General features: G+C 47.8%; 5 protein-coding genes across 5 annotated transcripts; 4 read left to right on the top strand and 1 right to left on the bottom strand.

Moving 5' to 3' along the window:
• Window positions 1-379: 379 nt before the first annotated feature.
• N7455_005017 (ankyrin repeat and BTB/POZ domain protein) lies at window positions 380-2,426 on the top strand (the record flags this gene model as incomplete). Its single annotated transcript, XM_040957546.2, has 3 exons — window positions 380-613; window positions 684-769; window positions 827-2,426. The coding sequence occupies 3 exons, from the start codon at window positions 380-382 to the stop codon at window positions 2,424-2,426; spliced, it is 1,920 nt and encodes a 639-aa protein (XP_040811905.2).
• A 352-nt stretch (window positions 2,427-2,778) lies between these two features.
• Window positions 2,779-3,003, top strand: N7455_005016 (uncharacterized protein; the record flags this gene model as incomplete). Its single annotated transcript, XM_065604934.1, has 1 exon — window positions 2,779-3,003. One exon carries the CDS (start codon window positions 2,779-2,781, stop codon window positions 3,001-3,003), a length of 225 nt encoding a protein of 74 aa, XP_065461834.1.
• Window positions 3,004-3,052: 49 nt separating this feature from the next.
• N7455_005015 (uncharacterized protein) lies at window positions 3,053-3,444 on the bottom strand (the record flags this gene model as incomplete). Its single annotated transcript, XM_040957591.1, has 2 exons — window positions 3,053-3,241; window positions 3,334-3,444. The coding sequence occupies 2 exons, from the start codon at window positions 3,442-3,444 to the stop codon at window positions 3,053-3,055; spliced, it is 300 nt and encodes a 99-aa protein (XP_040812013.1).
• Window positions 3,445-3,648: 204 nt separating this feature from the next.
• Window positions 3,649-7,482, top strand: N7455_005014 (DNA repair ATPase SMC5; the record flags this gene model as incomplete). Its single annotated transcript, XM_040957652.2, has 6 exons — window positions 3,649-4,080; window positions 4,141-5,052; window positions 5,108-5,998; window positions 6,054-6,126; window positions 6,181-6,308; window positions 6,358-7,482. 6 exons carry the CDS (start codon window positions 3,649-3,651, stop codon window positions 7,480-7,482), a joined length of 3,561 nt encoding a protein of 1,186 aa, XP_040811939.2.
• A 7,552-nt stretch (window positions 7,483-15,034) lies between these two features.
• N7455_005013 (C2H2-type zinc finger protein) lies at window positions 15,035-15,988 on the top strand (the record flags this gene model as incomplete). The annotated part of the gene is made up of 1 exon (XM_065604933.1): window positions 15,035-15,988. The coding sequence occupies one exon, from the start codon at window positions 15,035-15,037 to the stop codon at window positions 15,986-15,988; it is 954 nt and encodes a 317-aa protein (XP_065461833.1).
• Window positions 15,989-16,179: the final 191 nt, after the last annotated feature.

Raw genomic sequence — 16,179 nt, 5'->3', positions numbered from 1 at the left:
AAGATGGGTGTTTGGGGGATCGTTGCTATGCAACCGCTGATTATGACGCTTTCCCCAACTTAGCAGGCGGTGGGGGAGGTCGATCAAACGGTCGGAAGGAGGCAAAACACCGAATGACGTTTGTTCAATTACGATTCTTCTACTCCGTAGTCTAATGGCGTATTAGTGTGTATTGAATATATATATATCTCCATACGTCAAGTATCAAAATACCTTGGTATCACTATATTCAGTCCCCCAAACCTACTACAATATAGAACAACCCCTTAATCTTAGATTTCACATTTGAATACTCACGTGATTCTTATCGATAAGCCTGTTTCCGCCCCGCCGTTTGCCCTCATCCCACTTCGACCCGTTGTTTCTGGCAACCTGCATGATGGATGAGCCAACTGTGCTACGGAAGGACCAGCTGGAGATCAGCTTAGTCAATGAGAAGAAGTTGATTAAGGAGGGCACTATTAAGGATGATAATCCTTTAGATCTCAGTGAGGCATTCCGCGAACTATGCAGCGCATGTCGTCGGGGCGATTTGAAAGTCTGTCAGGAGAAAATCACCGAGGGCGTCAATGTTAATGCTCGTGATCCCTATGATTACACGCCATTGATCCTGGTGAGTACAATATATTGATAAACCGACTGTACCAATCCCGCGTACCACATAATAACCAACGAACTGGTAGGCGAGTCTCTGTGGTCATTATGAAGCTGTGCAACTCCTTCTTGAGTCTGGTGCACTTTGTGAGCGAGACACATTTCAGGGTGAAAGGTAAATAGCAATTGGTTCTCTATAGAGGGACTAGAACTAACGATAGTGGTTCTATAGATGCCTCTATAATGCCCTAAACGACCGGATACGAAACCTCCTCCTGGAATACGATTATTCCAAGTCCACGGACCCCCTCCAGCCATTAGCCGCGCATATAACTTCGCTTCTCACCCGCGAGTCTCCATTAACGACAGATATTGTTGTGACTGCATCCGACGAATCGCTTCACCTCCACAAATTCATCCTTGCGGCACGCTCCCCATATTTCTATGGTAAACTAGCCGTGGCACCAGACTCTGCAACATGGAATCTCCCCAGCACCATTCCCCCGGAGGCATTCGGTGCCGCTATCAAATACTTGTACTTTGGGGAAGCCCCTCGGGACTTGAGAAGTGGACCAGGGACAGGCTTCACGGAGTCTGAGACTTTTGCAGGGGTGGACAGAATCTCCAAGTACTTGGAGATCCCCAATCTTCTAGACAGTATCCTTGATAGCGGAGATAGGAGACGTGCCAGACAAAGAAGAACCGACGATATTTCCAAGGGTCGCGATCAAATGGAGCAATGGTTCCAAGAGAATATTCTGAGGAACAAGCTCGAGGTGGAGACTTCGAAAGTGAACGAAGTGAAGTGGGGTCGAAGCAATGCAATTTTTGCTGATGTTCTTCTGAGGGCGGATGAACTCCCTGAGGAAGAAGAGGAAGCAGACGTTGACACACCCGAGGTCAGCAATGGCACATCCAGTTCGATTCCCATTGGCCCTATCTCTACCGCGAACGAGAAGACTCTCGAGGCACCGAAATCCATCATCTTCCCATGCCATCGAGCAATGCTTTTGCGGTCTGAGTTTTTCCAGGCAATGTTCACATCCACGTTTCGCGAGGCTTACCTCAATGAGACTCTGACTATCATCGACGTCAACTGTTCGCCCGAGGTCTTGGAAATTATTCTTACATTCTTATACACCGAAAGAGCCGATTTCCCCTTAGAAATTGCTGTCGATGTCCTATTCGCCGCAGATATGCTCTTCATCGAGAAGCTGAAGACAAAAGCTGCCGTGGTCATCAGCACCCTTGGCAGTGCTGGAATGTCTCAGAATGAGGCTGCGAAAACTCGAGGTACGGCGCATGAAGATGACATTGACATTTACTCAATCGTTCGGGCTGCGTGGTTGACGCGCGTGCAACGATTGGAAGAATTCGCTGCTCGATATCTCGCATATCGACTGGAAGCACATATAGATAGCCCAGAATTTGCAGAGTTGATCCAGGAATCAGCATCTCGTATCAAGGCGAGACAGGAAACCGATTCCATTGAAATGCTGGATGATATCCGGTTCTATCTTGGAGAGCGCTTTAGATTGAGATTTGATGAGGCTGGTCTGGATGAGATGATGGACGAAAAAGAGATATCGGAATATCTAGATGAAGACGAGCAGCCCGAAGACGTTATATATCTCACAGAACGTGTGAAGACTCTGGATGTTTCCAAGGAGGCTATCCCTCGTCAAGGGGAGGAGCCGCCAGCCCATGCCCCAGTGATTCGAACTCTGGACGGCGCGGTTGTCGAGGATGAATTCTCAGAAGATGCAATGAACTATGAGATCTTGCTCGAGAAGCTGGATAATTTGCTGGAGCGACTCAACCTCGAGGCTTAGGCAATTGAGATTTCACCACTGGCTTCGAAATCAGTTAACCAACAGCGTCCCCTGGTTTCATCGAGCTGTTCTAGTGGCCTCTGGGCTGTTGGTTTATAAAGGGACCGAGATCGAGGCCATTCTGGGAATTGGAAGGCGCTTCTGCCATGAACTTCAATATATATTCAGCTCGTTGGTGGAATCTTTCTGGTGACAAACTCATTGCAGACTCCGGGTAGGAGGGAAATATATATATTTTGTCTATAAATAAAAGAAGTAGTAGATGATTTCAATCGCACCCGAAGTTATGTACACGAAAACACCGATAATGCCCAGCGACAAGCTGTCAAATTAATTAATAGAAGCAAGTCCAATGTTTCTAGACTTTGCAGGCCATGATTGGATTGCCTGGATGCGGGATTCGAAGACCACCCTCAAGTACACTTGGTATGGTAGGAAGTTTGTTGCGTGGCTAGTGGGTGTCAAGACCATGTTGGACCTAGTTGATAGCTGCCACCCTGTATTTGAATCGAAAATGGTGCGCGGTCCTTTGGAGGACCAAAGCGTGCCGGTTGCATCGTGGGTTGGTTCGCATTAAACGGTAGTTGTGAGTCCGTTGCCTCCATTTGGCAAAGAATCCATAGTGCTCATCGACCTCCACTCGGTTGATCTTTATCATCACCACCGATGCCTTTCTGCTGCTTCTCGAGCACCCTTGCATCCAAGTCTCGTATCTGGTTCTCGATTATGCCTCTCCGAGCGACCAAGTTGGAGCGCATACCCTGGAGGGCTTTGGTTTGCTCATCGAACGTCGATTCTTGCCGTTGCTTTGCTGTCTATATCGCATAAATTGTTAAATCTGAAATGGGATTCAATGACAGGACTGCAAATAAACGGATCACTTCGGTCTAGATAGATTCGCTCATACCTCGGCAATTTCTTGATTTGTTTTAAGACCAGCTCCATAAAGAGTGCCGGTGATAGTGATAGATACGACTGCGGTAGTTAAAATTAACCGCTTGATATTCGGAGGAGGCATGGTGAGTGCTATACAAAGTCGAAGCTGCTTGATCGCAACTAATTGGCCATTTCGTGGCTCTCACCGCCTACCCAAACCAGACTTTCTATTGATCGCGGACGCGTTCCCCTCGCGTCTGACTTGAACAAAGAACGGCCGGACAAAGCGAATTTTACAGACAGCCCATGAGGCTCCCTCCGCATCTACTCGAGGGTTCCGACCAACATGGCGTCACCCAGTATTCCTCGTCGTCGACCTCACAGCGAGGATGAAGAAGGCGAAGATCCTACGTTTACTCCCCCAGCCCAACCCTCAAACCACAAACGCCCCCGCTTGAACCCCGCTGATAGCGATGACGGATCGGAGCCTGAATACGAGAGCGAAGGTGGAGGTGAAGCAGAGAGCGATGAGGATAGCGCTGGATCTGAAACACCAGAACCAGTTCCCCAGGCTTCGCGTGCGATAGCCCACGATGGCCTTGGCCCTGGAGGCTATAAGCCGGGTGCGATCGTGCGGATCAAGGTGACAAACTTCGTGACCTACACGTCCGCAGTGTTCTATCCTGGACCAAAACTCAACATGGTCATTGGGCCAAATGGAACGGGCAAAAGCACCCTGGTCTGTGCCATCTGCTTAGGCCTGGGATGGGGACCTCAGGTACGACTCGGAATATAATCGTGCACACTCACCCCATACTGACATTTATCTGATCTCTAGCATCTTGGACGTGCCAAAGACCTGGGCGAGTTTGTGAAGCATGGGGCCCGAGAGGCTGTAATTGAGATTGAACTATGCGGACCGCCCAAGAATAGAGAAAATTCCATCATCCAGCGAATCATCAAACGCGATGGCAATAAGAGCTCATTCACACTTGATGGGGCCCCTGCTTCTAAGAACGAGGTGTTGAAACTGGCCCAGTCGTTCGCCATCCAGGTAGACAATCTCTGCCAGTTCCTTCCTCAGGATAAAGTTGCTGAGTTTGCTGCACTTACACCGGTCGAGCTTCTTCATTCCACCCAAAGAGCAGCAGCTGGCCCAGAAATGACCCAATGGCATGAGGCCCTGAAGAGACTAAGAGCCGAGCAGAAGAAACTTGAGACGGCCAACCGTGACGACAAGGAAACGCTAGAAAATATGGAAAATCGCCAAGAGATGCAAAGAGCTGATGTCGAAAGAATGCGCCAGAGAGCCGTGATCAAGCGGAAAATTGAAATCCTTGAGCGCTGCCGTCCAATTGTGGAGTACAAGGAACACCACAATGCCGTCGAGGCCTTGAAGGTTAAAAAAGCTGAAGTAGAGCGAGAATATCGTCGGGTCCAAGCAGAGAACGAACCTATTTTGCGCGCAGTCAACGCGAAGGAGGCCTATATCGCGCGATTAAACGGCGTGAAAGATGACAGAAAGGATTCTGTCAACGAGGCATCCAGGGTCGCCACTGCACGCGGCCAAAAAATCGACGAATTTGAGAACAGGATCAAGGACCTCAACGATCAGATTGAGGCAGAAAAAAAGAGCGGCCAAAGGCACAAGTCCGAAGCAGCATCGGCCCAGCAAGCTATCAACAGGCTTCAACGCCAACAAGAAGAGGAGGCCGTGGAGTTCGATCCAGAGTTTTACAACGAGACTTTGGTAAGAAACCCTATATTCTCCATTATTTGGACTAGTATGCTTATCACAACATTAGAGAGAGAAACGGCTTGAAAAACGCGAGCTTGAGATCAAGGCCAGAGAAATCCAAGACAGGAGGCAGCCCCTTCAAGACCAACAACAACAAGTGCAGAGGAGTATCCAACAGGCCGAACGCCAGCTGAGCAGCTTGGACTCAGCCTCCGGCCAACAAGAACTTAAGTTGCAGAAAGCATCTTTCGACACGCTCAAAGCCTATAGGTGGCTTCTTGAGAACCAAAACAAGTTTGAGAAGGAAGTATTTGGCCCTCCAATTGTTACATGCTCAATCACCGACCCTAAGTTTGCCGATGCTGTCGAGTCATTATTCCAGAAGACAGACTTCACATCGTTCACTGTGCAGACCAGGAATGATTTCCGCACCTTGCAACATGCGATTAACCAAACCTTGGGACTCCATGATATTAGCATCCGCACCTGCTCGCTGTCATTGGATACTATGAGGGCTCCAATGCCTAACGATCAACTTGTCCGATTGGGATTCGATGGTTGGGCAAGGGATTTTCTGATCGGGCCCGATCCTGTCATTGCCATGCTGTGCAGTGAGAAGAACCTACACTCGACTCCTATCGGACTGCGTGAAATCTCAAATGAAGTATTTTCCCGTTTGGAGGAGGGTTTGATGAGCTCCTGGGTATCTGGGAAAAGAAGCTATCAGGTGACTCGGCGTAGAGAGTATGGACCTGGCGCCACATCAACCCGGGTTCGAGAGATCAAGCCTGCTCAGGTGTGGACTGCACAGCCAGTTGATCTTTCTCTTAAGCGTGAACATCAAGAGAACATCACGTTATGGAATGAACAGCTGCAAGACATCAAGGACAAGCTTGAGTCCGAGAGGGCTGCTGTGTCAAAGATACGCGAAGAACACGAGCAGGCCGAACGAGAAATGGTAACTTCTGTATTTCTCTTGCTTTCGTCACACCTCATACTAATTTGAGCTACAGAAAGACATTGAGAAAGAAAAGAGCGCAAAACAGACAGCTCACACTCAGTACCGAGCAATCCCAGAGAAGATCTGTATGTTCCATTTCTTGTTCTTCTGCCGTCTGGCACTTGTCTAACAGCTTGCAGCTCAACAAGAGGCCAAATTGCAAAACATTACATCGATGTTTGAAGGGGTCCGAGAGAGAGTTCGTGAGATTCGCAACCAGCAAGACGAACTTGCAATTCAAAAGGCCGAGGCCGCTGTCGAATATGCTGTAAGTTCACCAGTGATATGCCTGTCTACTTTCATCTGACGTGATCTAGGATGCCGTCGAATTGTTCCGCCAAGCTTATGAGGAGCTCATCAAAGTCGAGGTCCTATTTCTGGAGGCGACTTCTGATCTTCAGACCCTGCGGCATCGCAACATTGATAGTACGAAATTACTAGAATCAAAACGGCGAGAAGCACAAGAAGCTACAGTTAAATTGAGGGAATCCAAAGTGAAGGCCAGAGCAGTTTTGCAAAAAGCTCAGCAAATCAGCCGAGAACTGCACGACCAACCCGACACGCAAGCTGTACTTGAAGAGCTCGACGATCATGACATGGATAAACTCGAAGCCGACATTGACTCTGAAAAGGCCCGACTGGAACTCACCCATGGTGGTAGTAGCCACATGATCAAGGAGTTTGAAGACCGTGAAAAATCCATTGAGAAGTTGCGCTCGAAACTCGCCGACTTCCTAGACAAGCTTACGGAACTTGGCAACGCCATCGCAGATATCCGCAAGGACTGGGAGCCCAAGTTGGAAGCACTCATCGAGAAGATCAGCGATGCCTTCTCGGATTCTTTCCGCCGCATCGGATGTGCTGGCCAGGTCACCTTGGGCAAAGCAGAAGGTGAAGCTGGGCCCAATGGCGAGCCTGGTCCTAGCGAATTTGCGGATTGGTCGATCGTGATTCACGTCCAGTTCCGTGAGGGCGCCGGGTTGTCGGTCTTGGATTCACATCGCCAGTCTGGTGGTGAGCGAGCCGTGAGTACCATCTTCTATCTCATGGCACTCCAGTCGCTCTCGGCCTCGCCCTTCCGCGTGGTCGATGAGATCAATCAAGGTATGGACCCGCGAAACGAGCGCATGGTCCATGGACGCCTGGTAGACATTGCCTGTGCCTCGGGCGAGACCGAGGAAACCGACGAGAATGGCAACCCCATCGGCGGTGGTGGGGGTGGCCAGTACTTCCTTATTACACCGAAGCTGCTTGAACAGCTGTCTTACAAGCCGGGTATGCGTGTGCTTTGCATCTACAGTGGGGAGCATATGCCCGAAGATTATGACAAGACCGAATTCAAGAAGGCCATTCGAAACATGAGGGCAGTAGCCGCCAGTGCGATTACCAGTGGGCCATCTGAAGTCATGCAAAGCAATGGTCAAGTGGATGTCTATGCCTAATGAAGTTCTCGGGGGTTTAGTTTATTCTCCAGTTTGCGATACCCAATTCCATTTTACCATTTTACCGTTTAACCTGATTTAGCCCATCTTCCGGATGATCGGGAAGGCTACATATGTACGTAGATTTCCGGGTTCAGTTCAGAGAAAAAAAGGAGTCTACAATGTAAGCCACTTTGTTTTTGTATTTTTTTTAACTCTGTATATGATATATTGTAGTTAGGGACTTGATAAAAGATCAGAAGATATGAATAGATCACACTCCTCCTTATTGTACTCCGTCGACGGTTCCCAGACGTGGGTCAAGCACTCGCACAGACACGGAGTGGCCGATCATGCATATGGGGCCAAAACGGAGCCAAAAGGGAGCCGCAGTGGACTTGATTGGAATTTTCCCTTTTCCCACCAAAGAGGGTCAAAGAGGTCAAAGAGGTCGAGGTCAAAGACAACCGTTTACGCTTTTCTGGGTTTTTGGGTTTTTCGGGGGGTTTACCTAGAAAGTTCGATGAAAAAGGATTCTCATCCATGCTCGGATCGGACGATTCGACTAAAAAAGAAATAGATTTACGCCAACAAAAAAAAAAGAAAACCGTACGGAGTACGGAGAAAGAAGAGAGAGCTCAGATCGACATTTTGCGGTCGATCACCGGAGGATTGCACACCAATGGGCTGTCAACATTAGGCATTCCTTTCGCTAAGATCAACTCTAATACATTTCAACTGTATGGACGTACGCTTTTCCTATCCCCTATTGAGATGGCCATGCATATTACTGCACGGGGTTGATCGACGTTGCTTTTTGGTCTATTGGTTCGATATTCTACGATGCAATGCAAAGATATTCTTGTACGGAGTATATGTCTCATGAAGATGTGTATTATCTTACCTCTCTCTCATTTCTTTTTTTGCTTTTCTTTTTATTTTGCTCACGTGGAGTCACTGGTCGCTTGTCATTTCACCGCTCCATCTATCATATTGGCTTACTCTGTACCTAAAACTCCTATTTCCTAAAGTCTCTCTCGAAAATATCCCTAATATGTCACTCTCCCTCTTACCCTACAAAGACGATACGGAGTACATCACATTTCAATACCAAACCAGGTGATGCATCATAGCGCTTGGAATCCTGCACGGCCCCCCAAAGTCAGATCCACGCATTGGTCACTCTGCTGCTTGATCCTTTTCAACGGCCCCCAATAACGTGGCTTGAGGTCTCACTTACCCCATAGAGAAAGAAAAATGTCCAAACAGCCCATATATTGTACAAAGTTAAGTGCCACAGTAAAGTGCCACGGACAGTGACACTTCAGATCGTAGCATTGCAGGGTCACACAATCTCGGCCACACCCGGCATATTCAGATCTGGACGGCCTGATGACTTGGAAATTTGTATATTGCAGACTGCCTATGCAGCCTGGACTTATCATTGAGAACTTGTACCTTGTAATTGCATATAATAAAATAGAGGATGTACAATGCAAGCCCTTTTCCACTTTGTACTTGTTTTCACTGGAGGGCTCCGATCCTGTAATGTGGCGCAGGTCATTACCAAGAATATGAGACCCAAGCCAGGCCTGTATCCAATAATACATGCTACCCAAATGCACATGTAGACCCAACGGATCATGGAGTGGCGAGGTGAACTAGACAAGGATGTATAACCGCCAACAAGGCCAACCCCCCTTCCCCTCCCCCCCCCCAAAAAAAGTAAAAGCCTGGAATGCAACGATGATCTACTACTCTCGTCACTCATAGACTTCTCTCTACCAATTCAATGGCGCACGGAGTAATGCTTTCATAATAATGAACTCAACACACACGCCTCTCCCCTACCCAATCCCCGCACAAGGGAAGAAGCAATTGCCGGCATGAAACAACACCGTGAAAATCACACGTCGATCACCCAAGATCTACCATTAGCGTCCACACCACAACGTACGCACTACAACGTACGTTCCATGCTGTACTCCGTACAAGGTTCGCATTGGGATTGCCTCTCCGACAGGGATGAGTCGGGGATTGCCTTCTACGCGACCGAATTAATGACCGAATTAGTAACGGAGCCCCGGTTCGATGATCGCTATTTTACAATCCAAACTCTATATATATATATATGTACCCTGCAAATATAAATGTACACAATCAAGGATTAGGACTGAGTGCTAGACTTCTCATTGGCAAATTACATTGCAGTAGCATTGCATCCTAGTGAGCGATCAATGCAATGGAGCATTGGGTCTCGTATGTACTCCGTATATTGTTACCATCGACATGTGCCTGGGAGGCTGGGCATGATCAGACCCTTGCCCCTCCTCGCTCCCTCGGTGTGTGTACGGAGGATGTCCGGAGTAGTTGCTTGCATACTTGCATACGTACTAGTGGGTGGTTGGAGGAATGTGTACGGAGTAGGCAAACCGGCGAGTGGACCCGAGGAATCACATAATCCTGAGTCATCGGGTTGGATATCTCAACGGTTACCCAGAAATCCTTCCGATCCGAAACCAACCCCGAAGGATCAGAGCGGGAAAATAGAAAGCTAAATGAAAGGAAGAGGGTGGACGGATGGTGCCCAAATAGGCAGGAACTTAATTAAAGTAATCAAAAGACTGAACTTTATTTCCTTGGGCTTCAGAGTCTTATGGAGTACGTATGTTGTAGAATGGTAGGTGAAGACCGAGGCAACAGTCAATATGTTCAAGTTAATCAAACCGACTACCAAGGACTATCAGACAATTCCGTCGACTATGCGCGGGTGTATGGCTTCATTTGGATATGGCTCATGGGTTTAGCGCAGGGATATTTCTCGGGTGTTTCACAGCTCTAGTGGAGCGAACGGAGCGCAGATCGCGGATATCCAGATACATACGGAGTACTGTAGCAGAGACATAGGCCCATCGGGTGTCAAGGTGGTCTGGATCTACCGATGCGATGCGCTGAGAATGGATATGAAAAGAAGGGGGGGTATAAACAAGAGCACAACTTGGATCTACAATGATGACCATGGTCTGGTATCACCTCCCTAAAATAGCTGTCAAGCGCATGGACACAGCTCCATTATTACTCCATTATTACTCCATTATTACTCCATTATTGCTCCATGTTCTCCATTTTTCTTTTTTCAAGGCACCCGACATGGTCAGTTCGCAGGCCTGGAGCTAGAAACAGAGAAGTGTAACCCGATGCTAGGGGCCCCACGGCCGATCCCACACGGGGGTTATACCGAGGCGGGAAACTGTACGCCCGGTAAGCTCTCTAATTATTTGGTGATCGCCCTGGACGAACAGGTCGTTGTTTCACACAATTAAGACATGCCGGATTCCAACCGTCTCTCGCCTAATACCCTTTCCGGCTATGCTCCGTACACCTAACTGGGATTAGTATGCTTCGGTAGGATTGTACCGTAGCCCTGATTCCTTATTGAGTATTTTCTCTCGGGCTCGACTCCGTGGAAGTAGCCCCCTTTTTTTGCTAGATCTGCCTCTTTTCGAGACGGTCAAACATGTACTCCGTATATTGTAGGTGATCGCCGTCGATCATCCCCCGTTTGGCATCCAGTTACTCCGTACGGAGTATACTTTGTACATAGCAGATAATTAAGGGTCTTTGTTTTTACTTTGGTTTTGACATTGATATTCTATTATTACTTTCCCCCTGATTTTTAGTGTTCGGGTGCGGATGCGGATGCGGCTAGTTATACGGCAGATACGCTTATGACAATCTACGGTGGAGAAATGAACCTTTCCCATTTTTTGGGGGCGGGAAAAGGATCAAAGACTGTCGAGATATTGGATCCTGAAGGAGTAAATCCATCCTTTAATCAAACGAAAATTTTTTCCCACTGCAGCAATATTACTCCGTGTGGCCATTAACCAGGCCAAATAAGCAAGTTCATGAATCATGATGAGTTGACCAAGACATCATAAGATCAGCCCAGGAGGTATCTAATCAAAGTCTAGATCCAAACAATATTCCGATAACGTGCGTTCCAGTATGCAGTAGGTTATCTAAACCAGGGGCCAAATACGAGTCAACGCATAACAATATCGACATTACGTGGAGGACTGCATCGGAGACACCCCCTAAACAAGTCATCGCTTAGCGATGGCGGGCGATCATCGGATGAGTCAGCAGGAGCTATGGCCATCGGTTACCTATGTATGCATTCCAAGGTTGAATCCCCCTGAAGTTGGATCTTCATTGATCCACCAATCATTTCCGAATAGGAAGGAGGTTATTTGGCAGAATTGTTCATACAACACATATTGTAGGTATTGGAGTCCGTAGACTTCTATACATGCAGTTATGGCGGATGAACCTTGAAATTATCCACTCGGAAATGAGGATGGAATTAGAAGGAGTCATTTCGACATGGTCATATTAGTGGGAATCTAATTATCAATAATTAAATACCTGCATAAATAGCATGTAATATGTACACTACTGCACAGTCTTCGTCGCGGGAAGATCCCATGCGCATATCCTAGTGATCGGACGTAGACAGGTGCATCGGATTGAATGCCAGATTAGGGCTTGCTGCCACGTGAAATGGAGAAAAATTAAAAGAAAAAGGTGCATATTGTGTGCGTGGCACTTGCATTACCAGGCGCGTCCACCGTCCAATAGAAGCACCTTCCCAAGTAGTACAAGCGTAAGATCGGATCTACCAATCCCCGATCGGCGTGTAACAAGCTTGGCGGTTTAAAATTTATAGTGGCCTCGGTATCCACGCCGATTTAGGTAATTTAAAATTTCACGGCTTACAACCTTGGAATAGGTTTAGGCACGTTCGAAGGAAGACTATTTGACTTTGGGGATTCCCCCAAGGTTAACGCTTGGAGGGATTTAATTTTAATTATAGTTTGGGATTTCCCTTGATGAAACACAACACGATGTGATATGTGATACAGCAGACACAATGCGCATGGATATATGCAAGTGCCATGTGTCAACCTTTCCGCAAGGCAACCAACATTCTGCAGTGAACATCGTATTGAACGTGTATATTGTAGAGGGTACTCCGTATATTGTATACAATACATCATGTCTGCGAAGATCCGAGTTCCTCGCGTGGCTGGACATGTTCAGCCCCACTGATTTGCGACCATTAACTCGACCTGGACAAGCCTGTGTGTTCGGGAGGAAAGGGGTGAGACAGTCGCGTGGCATGGGCCCAGTGCCCCGGGATCAAGAAACGATCAGCGATCACGGCTGAATCCGCTAAGTACCCGGATCTATGACCTAAAGAGGATAGCTCGATCACCTTCAAGATGATGTTCCTCGGTCGGATTGACCATCTGGGTAGACTATTGATTGTTGACTGGAAAAATAGAATGTGTACGTGGCTTGGGGATAAATATAGTGAAATGGAAGGGGGAAAAATAACTCTTCGTTTAACATTCGAATAAAAAATTTAAAAAACTAAACGTAAACGTAAAGCGTAAAATTGCTCCCTCCCATGGGACGAGACTCTAGCGGATCACACTTCTCCCGGTTTTATGGCAGGGGGAGAAAAAAAAGTAAAAAAAAGCAAAAATAGGCTTCCAAGCGTGAAGCTTCTCAGAATGAAGATCTTTGAAAGTGTATCTCTTATTTGACACCAGTGGACTGCTCATGACTATGACTTAAATGACTTTGTTGAGGGTGGGCTGAAAATGAAAGGTCAAATACACATTTACCCTGGGCCGAACCAAGGGAGACCCAATCAATGACCGCGGAACACAAAGCCCGGGACCAATCTCAGTTGAGGATAGGCGATCCGAACCAAGTGCCGAGAAGGGGGGATCATCCGTAGGCCCGGGACGATCCTGACGCTCGAGCCATTTTTGAATAGTAATCAATAAATCGACAATTATGTTGTTGTATAAGGGTTTTGTCGGGTGAGATACGGAGTGTAAAAATAAATTATGAATCAAAATGAAACAAATGGATATATAATCGATATTTCCAGCTGCCGTCTACTTTATTTTGTGCAGTCCGTTCTCTGATATTATCTCCGTCACCGGCGATCTCTCGTAAAGGGCTAAATAGTGGAGCTCGCTTCCACGAGGCCGGGACAAATCCACCCCAAACGGCCAATCCCTAGTCGCGCCTGTGCAGAAATCGTGCACGGCCGGAGATGGTGAGAGGTAAAATGGTAATAGGAGTAATGTTCCAGAACGCCGATCGTGTCAATATGTAACTCGTTTTTCGCTGGTAGCCACAGTTCAGTCCCACGGTTTCGAGGAATGATCTTCAGGAGCGAGGTCTTAGATCGACTCTAGGCCTTGTCGCCTTCTCAACTTCGTATCGGTATGGGGTTTCAAATTCCGGAACAATCTTTCCTCCATTGCCAACCCAGATCTACGATTAGAAAGCGACTAGAGATAGTATGTCGTAGATGAACTGGATATTGTACACGGATCATGCACTGGAGTGGGAGGAAAACAGGTTTTTGCATGTATTACAGTATGATATGCCTACATACATTGATGTACTCCGCTCACTGTGCTTGTAAGGTTCGTGTAAGCGAGCCTAGGGCCATGGGTTAATAACTGTTTCAGGCATTCCTATGGTTTCGCCCCCAGCGCTTAAAGCCGCCCTTGGTGATGACAGCCCGGGATCAATTGCAGCGGCCATGGTAATTAATAAATTAAATTAAATTTCACAGTACATAATAAACCCATGAAACCTTGGAACGCATGAATGGAGTACCCTGACCAACGTATAAGCAGCGCAGGTGTAAATATGACTCCAAAGTTCCGGAGTTGGAACCCAAAGCGGACTAGCGTCATCCCTTTGTGACCTTCCCTTTTCGCTTGCGCCGTTTTACTCCATAGCCACGCGACAAAATGATCTCCTGAACCGTCCACGGTCTCATCCCCCGGGTTTGACACCTATAGTATTGTATCATTATCATCGTTCAAAGCAAGACATAACTAGAATGATTATATCAATGTCTACTGCATATAGAGCCGTTCATCTCTCATCACTCTCGTAGATCAACAGATCCCTGATCGATCAGCCGTTTATGGGGTGGCTTACGATATGTGACAGGTCGAGCAGGATCTGCACTAACCGTAGCCGAGGTGCAATCGTCCAACGGGGTCTTTACTGCCTCCCAATTTGGGTTTAGGGTGCTGCACATCCCACAAGGCTGGAAGGTTGGGGCTTCTCTCTTCGCGTGGGTGAATCGTCATTCCCCCCCACGTTAATCTCCGAAAAGAATTATTTATTATTTATTTTGCTTAGATTAATTTTAAATTGAATTTTATTAAACCTAAATTAGGAAAAATCAATTAAATTAAGCTTTGGAGCAAACTGCGTCTCATTAAAAATAATTAATAATTAAATAAAAGAAATTAAAAAGAATTAAAAAAGAAAGAAATTAAATTTTTTAAAAAAAGAATTGTTTGTAACGAAAATCGTAATTTTGCCTATGTCGGCATCCTCCGCTGGCGATCATCCAAAGCCGCCCGCCTGCTTTCTAGGTATAAACCTCGTGGCATCCCCCACTCGCTGAACAAAGCCGAACTCGAAACGCACCTGGATCAAACCTCTCCAACACATCTTCTTCATTATGGATCTCGCGAATCTCCTCTCTCACAGCACGGCTGTCAAGCCGGTATATACTTCTCTCGAGTCCAGCTACTATAAGCGCTCGCCTCTGTCGCCGCCAGCCGAAGAGCCTAAGGTCTCATTGCCCTCAATCTCATCTCTCTTTGAGGGTGCCGATGGTGCTCAGCACGCAGCTAGTGAGTACTTCCAACTATACTACAATGCCAAAACATCCTCGCTAACCCTATACCTCCCAGAGCGTCAACGTCTCTCACCATCTCTCGGTGAACGCCACGTTCGGGTCCAGTCCTACGAGCTGCCCCCAACACCACCTTTGCGCCCCGGCTCCGGCCACGCCCATCGCCGCGCATCTCCCGTGGAGTCGCTCTCTCACAAGGAAGCGCACCACCACCATCACCTACACCGTTCCTCTATCTCCAGCAACGGCTCAATCCACATCCCCCGCAACACAGCACCATACGCCTCGCCTGCGCCCAGCGTTTCATCTTACACATCTCCCATCGACGCTCCCCAACAGCCAATGTACTACCCACGCCCACCAACCGCATCCTCTTTCCAGCCCTCGACACCAGCATCAGCTCCCCAGATGCCTACTGTCCAGGTCCAGACGCAGCAGCCGCACTCGCACTCGCACTCCCACTCCCACTCGTCTTCGGCTCTCATCTCTCCCGTCACCCCGGCCTGGCAACACCACCACTACTTCCCGCCTTCCACCTCAGCCCCGTACCAGCAGAACCACGACCGTTATATCTGCCGTACCTGCCACAAGGCTTTCTCGCGCCCTTCTTCTCTGCGCATCCACTCCCACTCCCACACTGGCGAGAAGCCCTTCCGCTGTACACATGCTGGCTGCGGTAAGGCTTTCTCCGTCCGCAGCAACATGAAGCGCCATGAGCGTGGCTGCCACTCTGGTCGCCCGGGCCCTGCTCCTGCTGCTACTGCACTTGTTGTATAATCCGTTGTGGATCTGTTGTCTCGGTATTATTCTGATTCTTGTCATATTGTTTTTCTAAAGGGTGTTTTTTCTTTTGTCAGATGGGGATTTCTTTTGTTTGGCGTTGTGTGTGATGCCGTGATACCCTGGATCTTGGTTTTGATTCTTTTCATCGGATTCCCATTTGGTTTAGATGGGTCGGTTCTATACAT

The sequence above is a fragment of the Penicillium solitum genome, assembly GCF_028829755.1.
Source record: "Penicillium solitum strain IBT 25940 chromosome Unknown utg000003l_segment0_segment0, whole genome shotgun sequence".
Lineage (NCBI taxonomy): Eukaryota > Fungi > Ascomycota > Eurotiomycetes > Eurotiales > Aspergillaceae > Penicillium > Penicillium solitum.
Note: the sequence above shows the minus strand (reverse complement) of the source record. Positions and strands in the feature narration are given on the sequence as shown.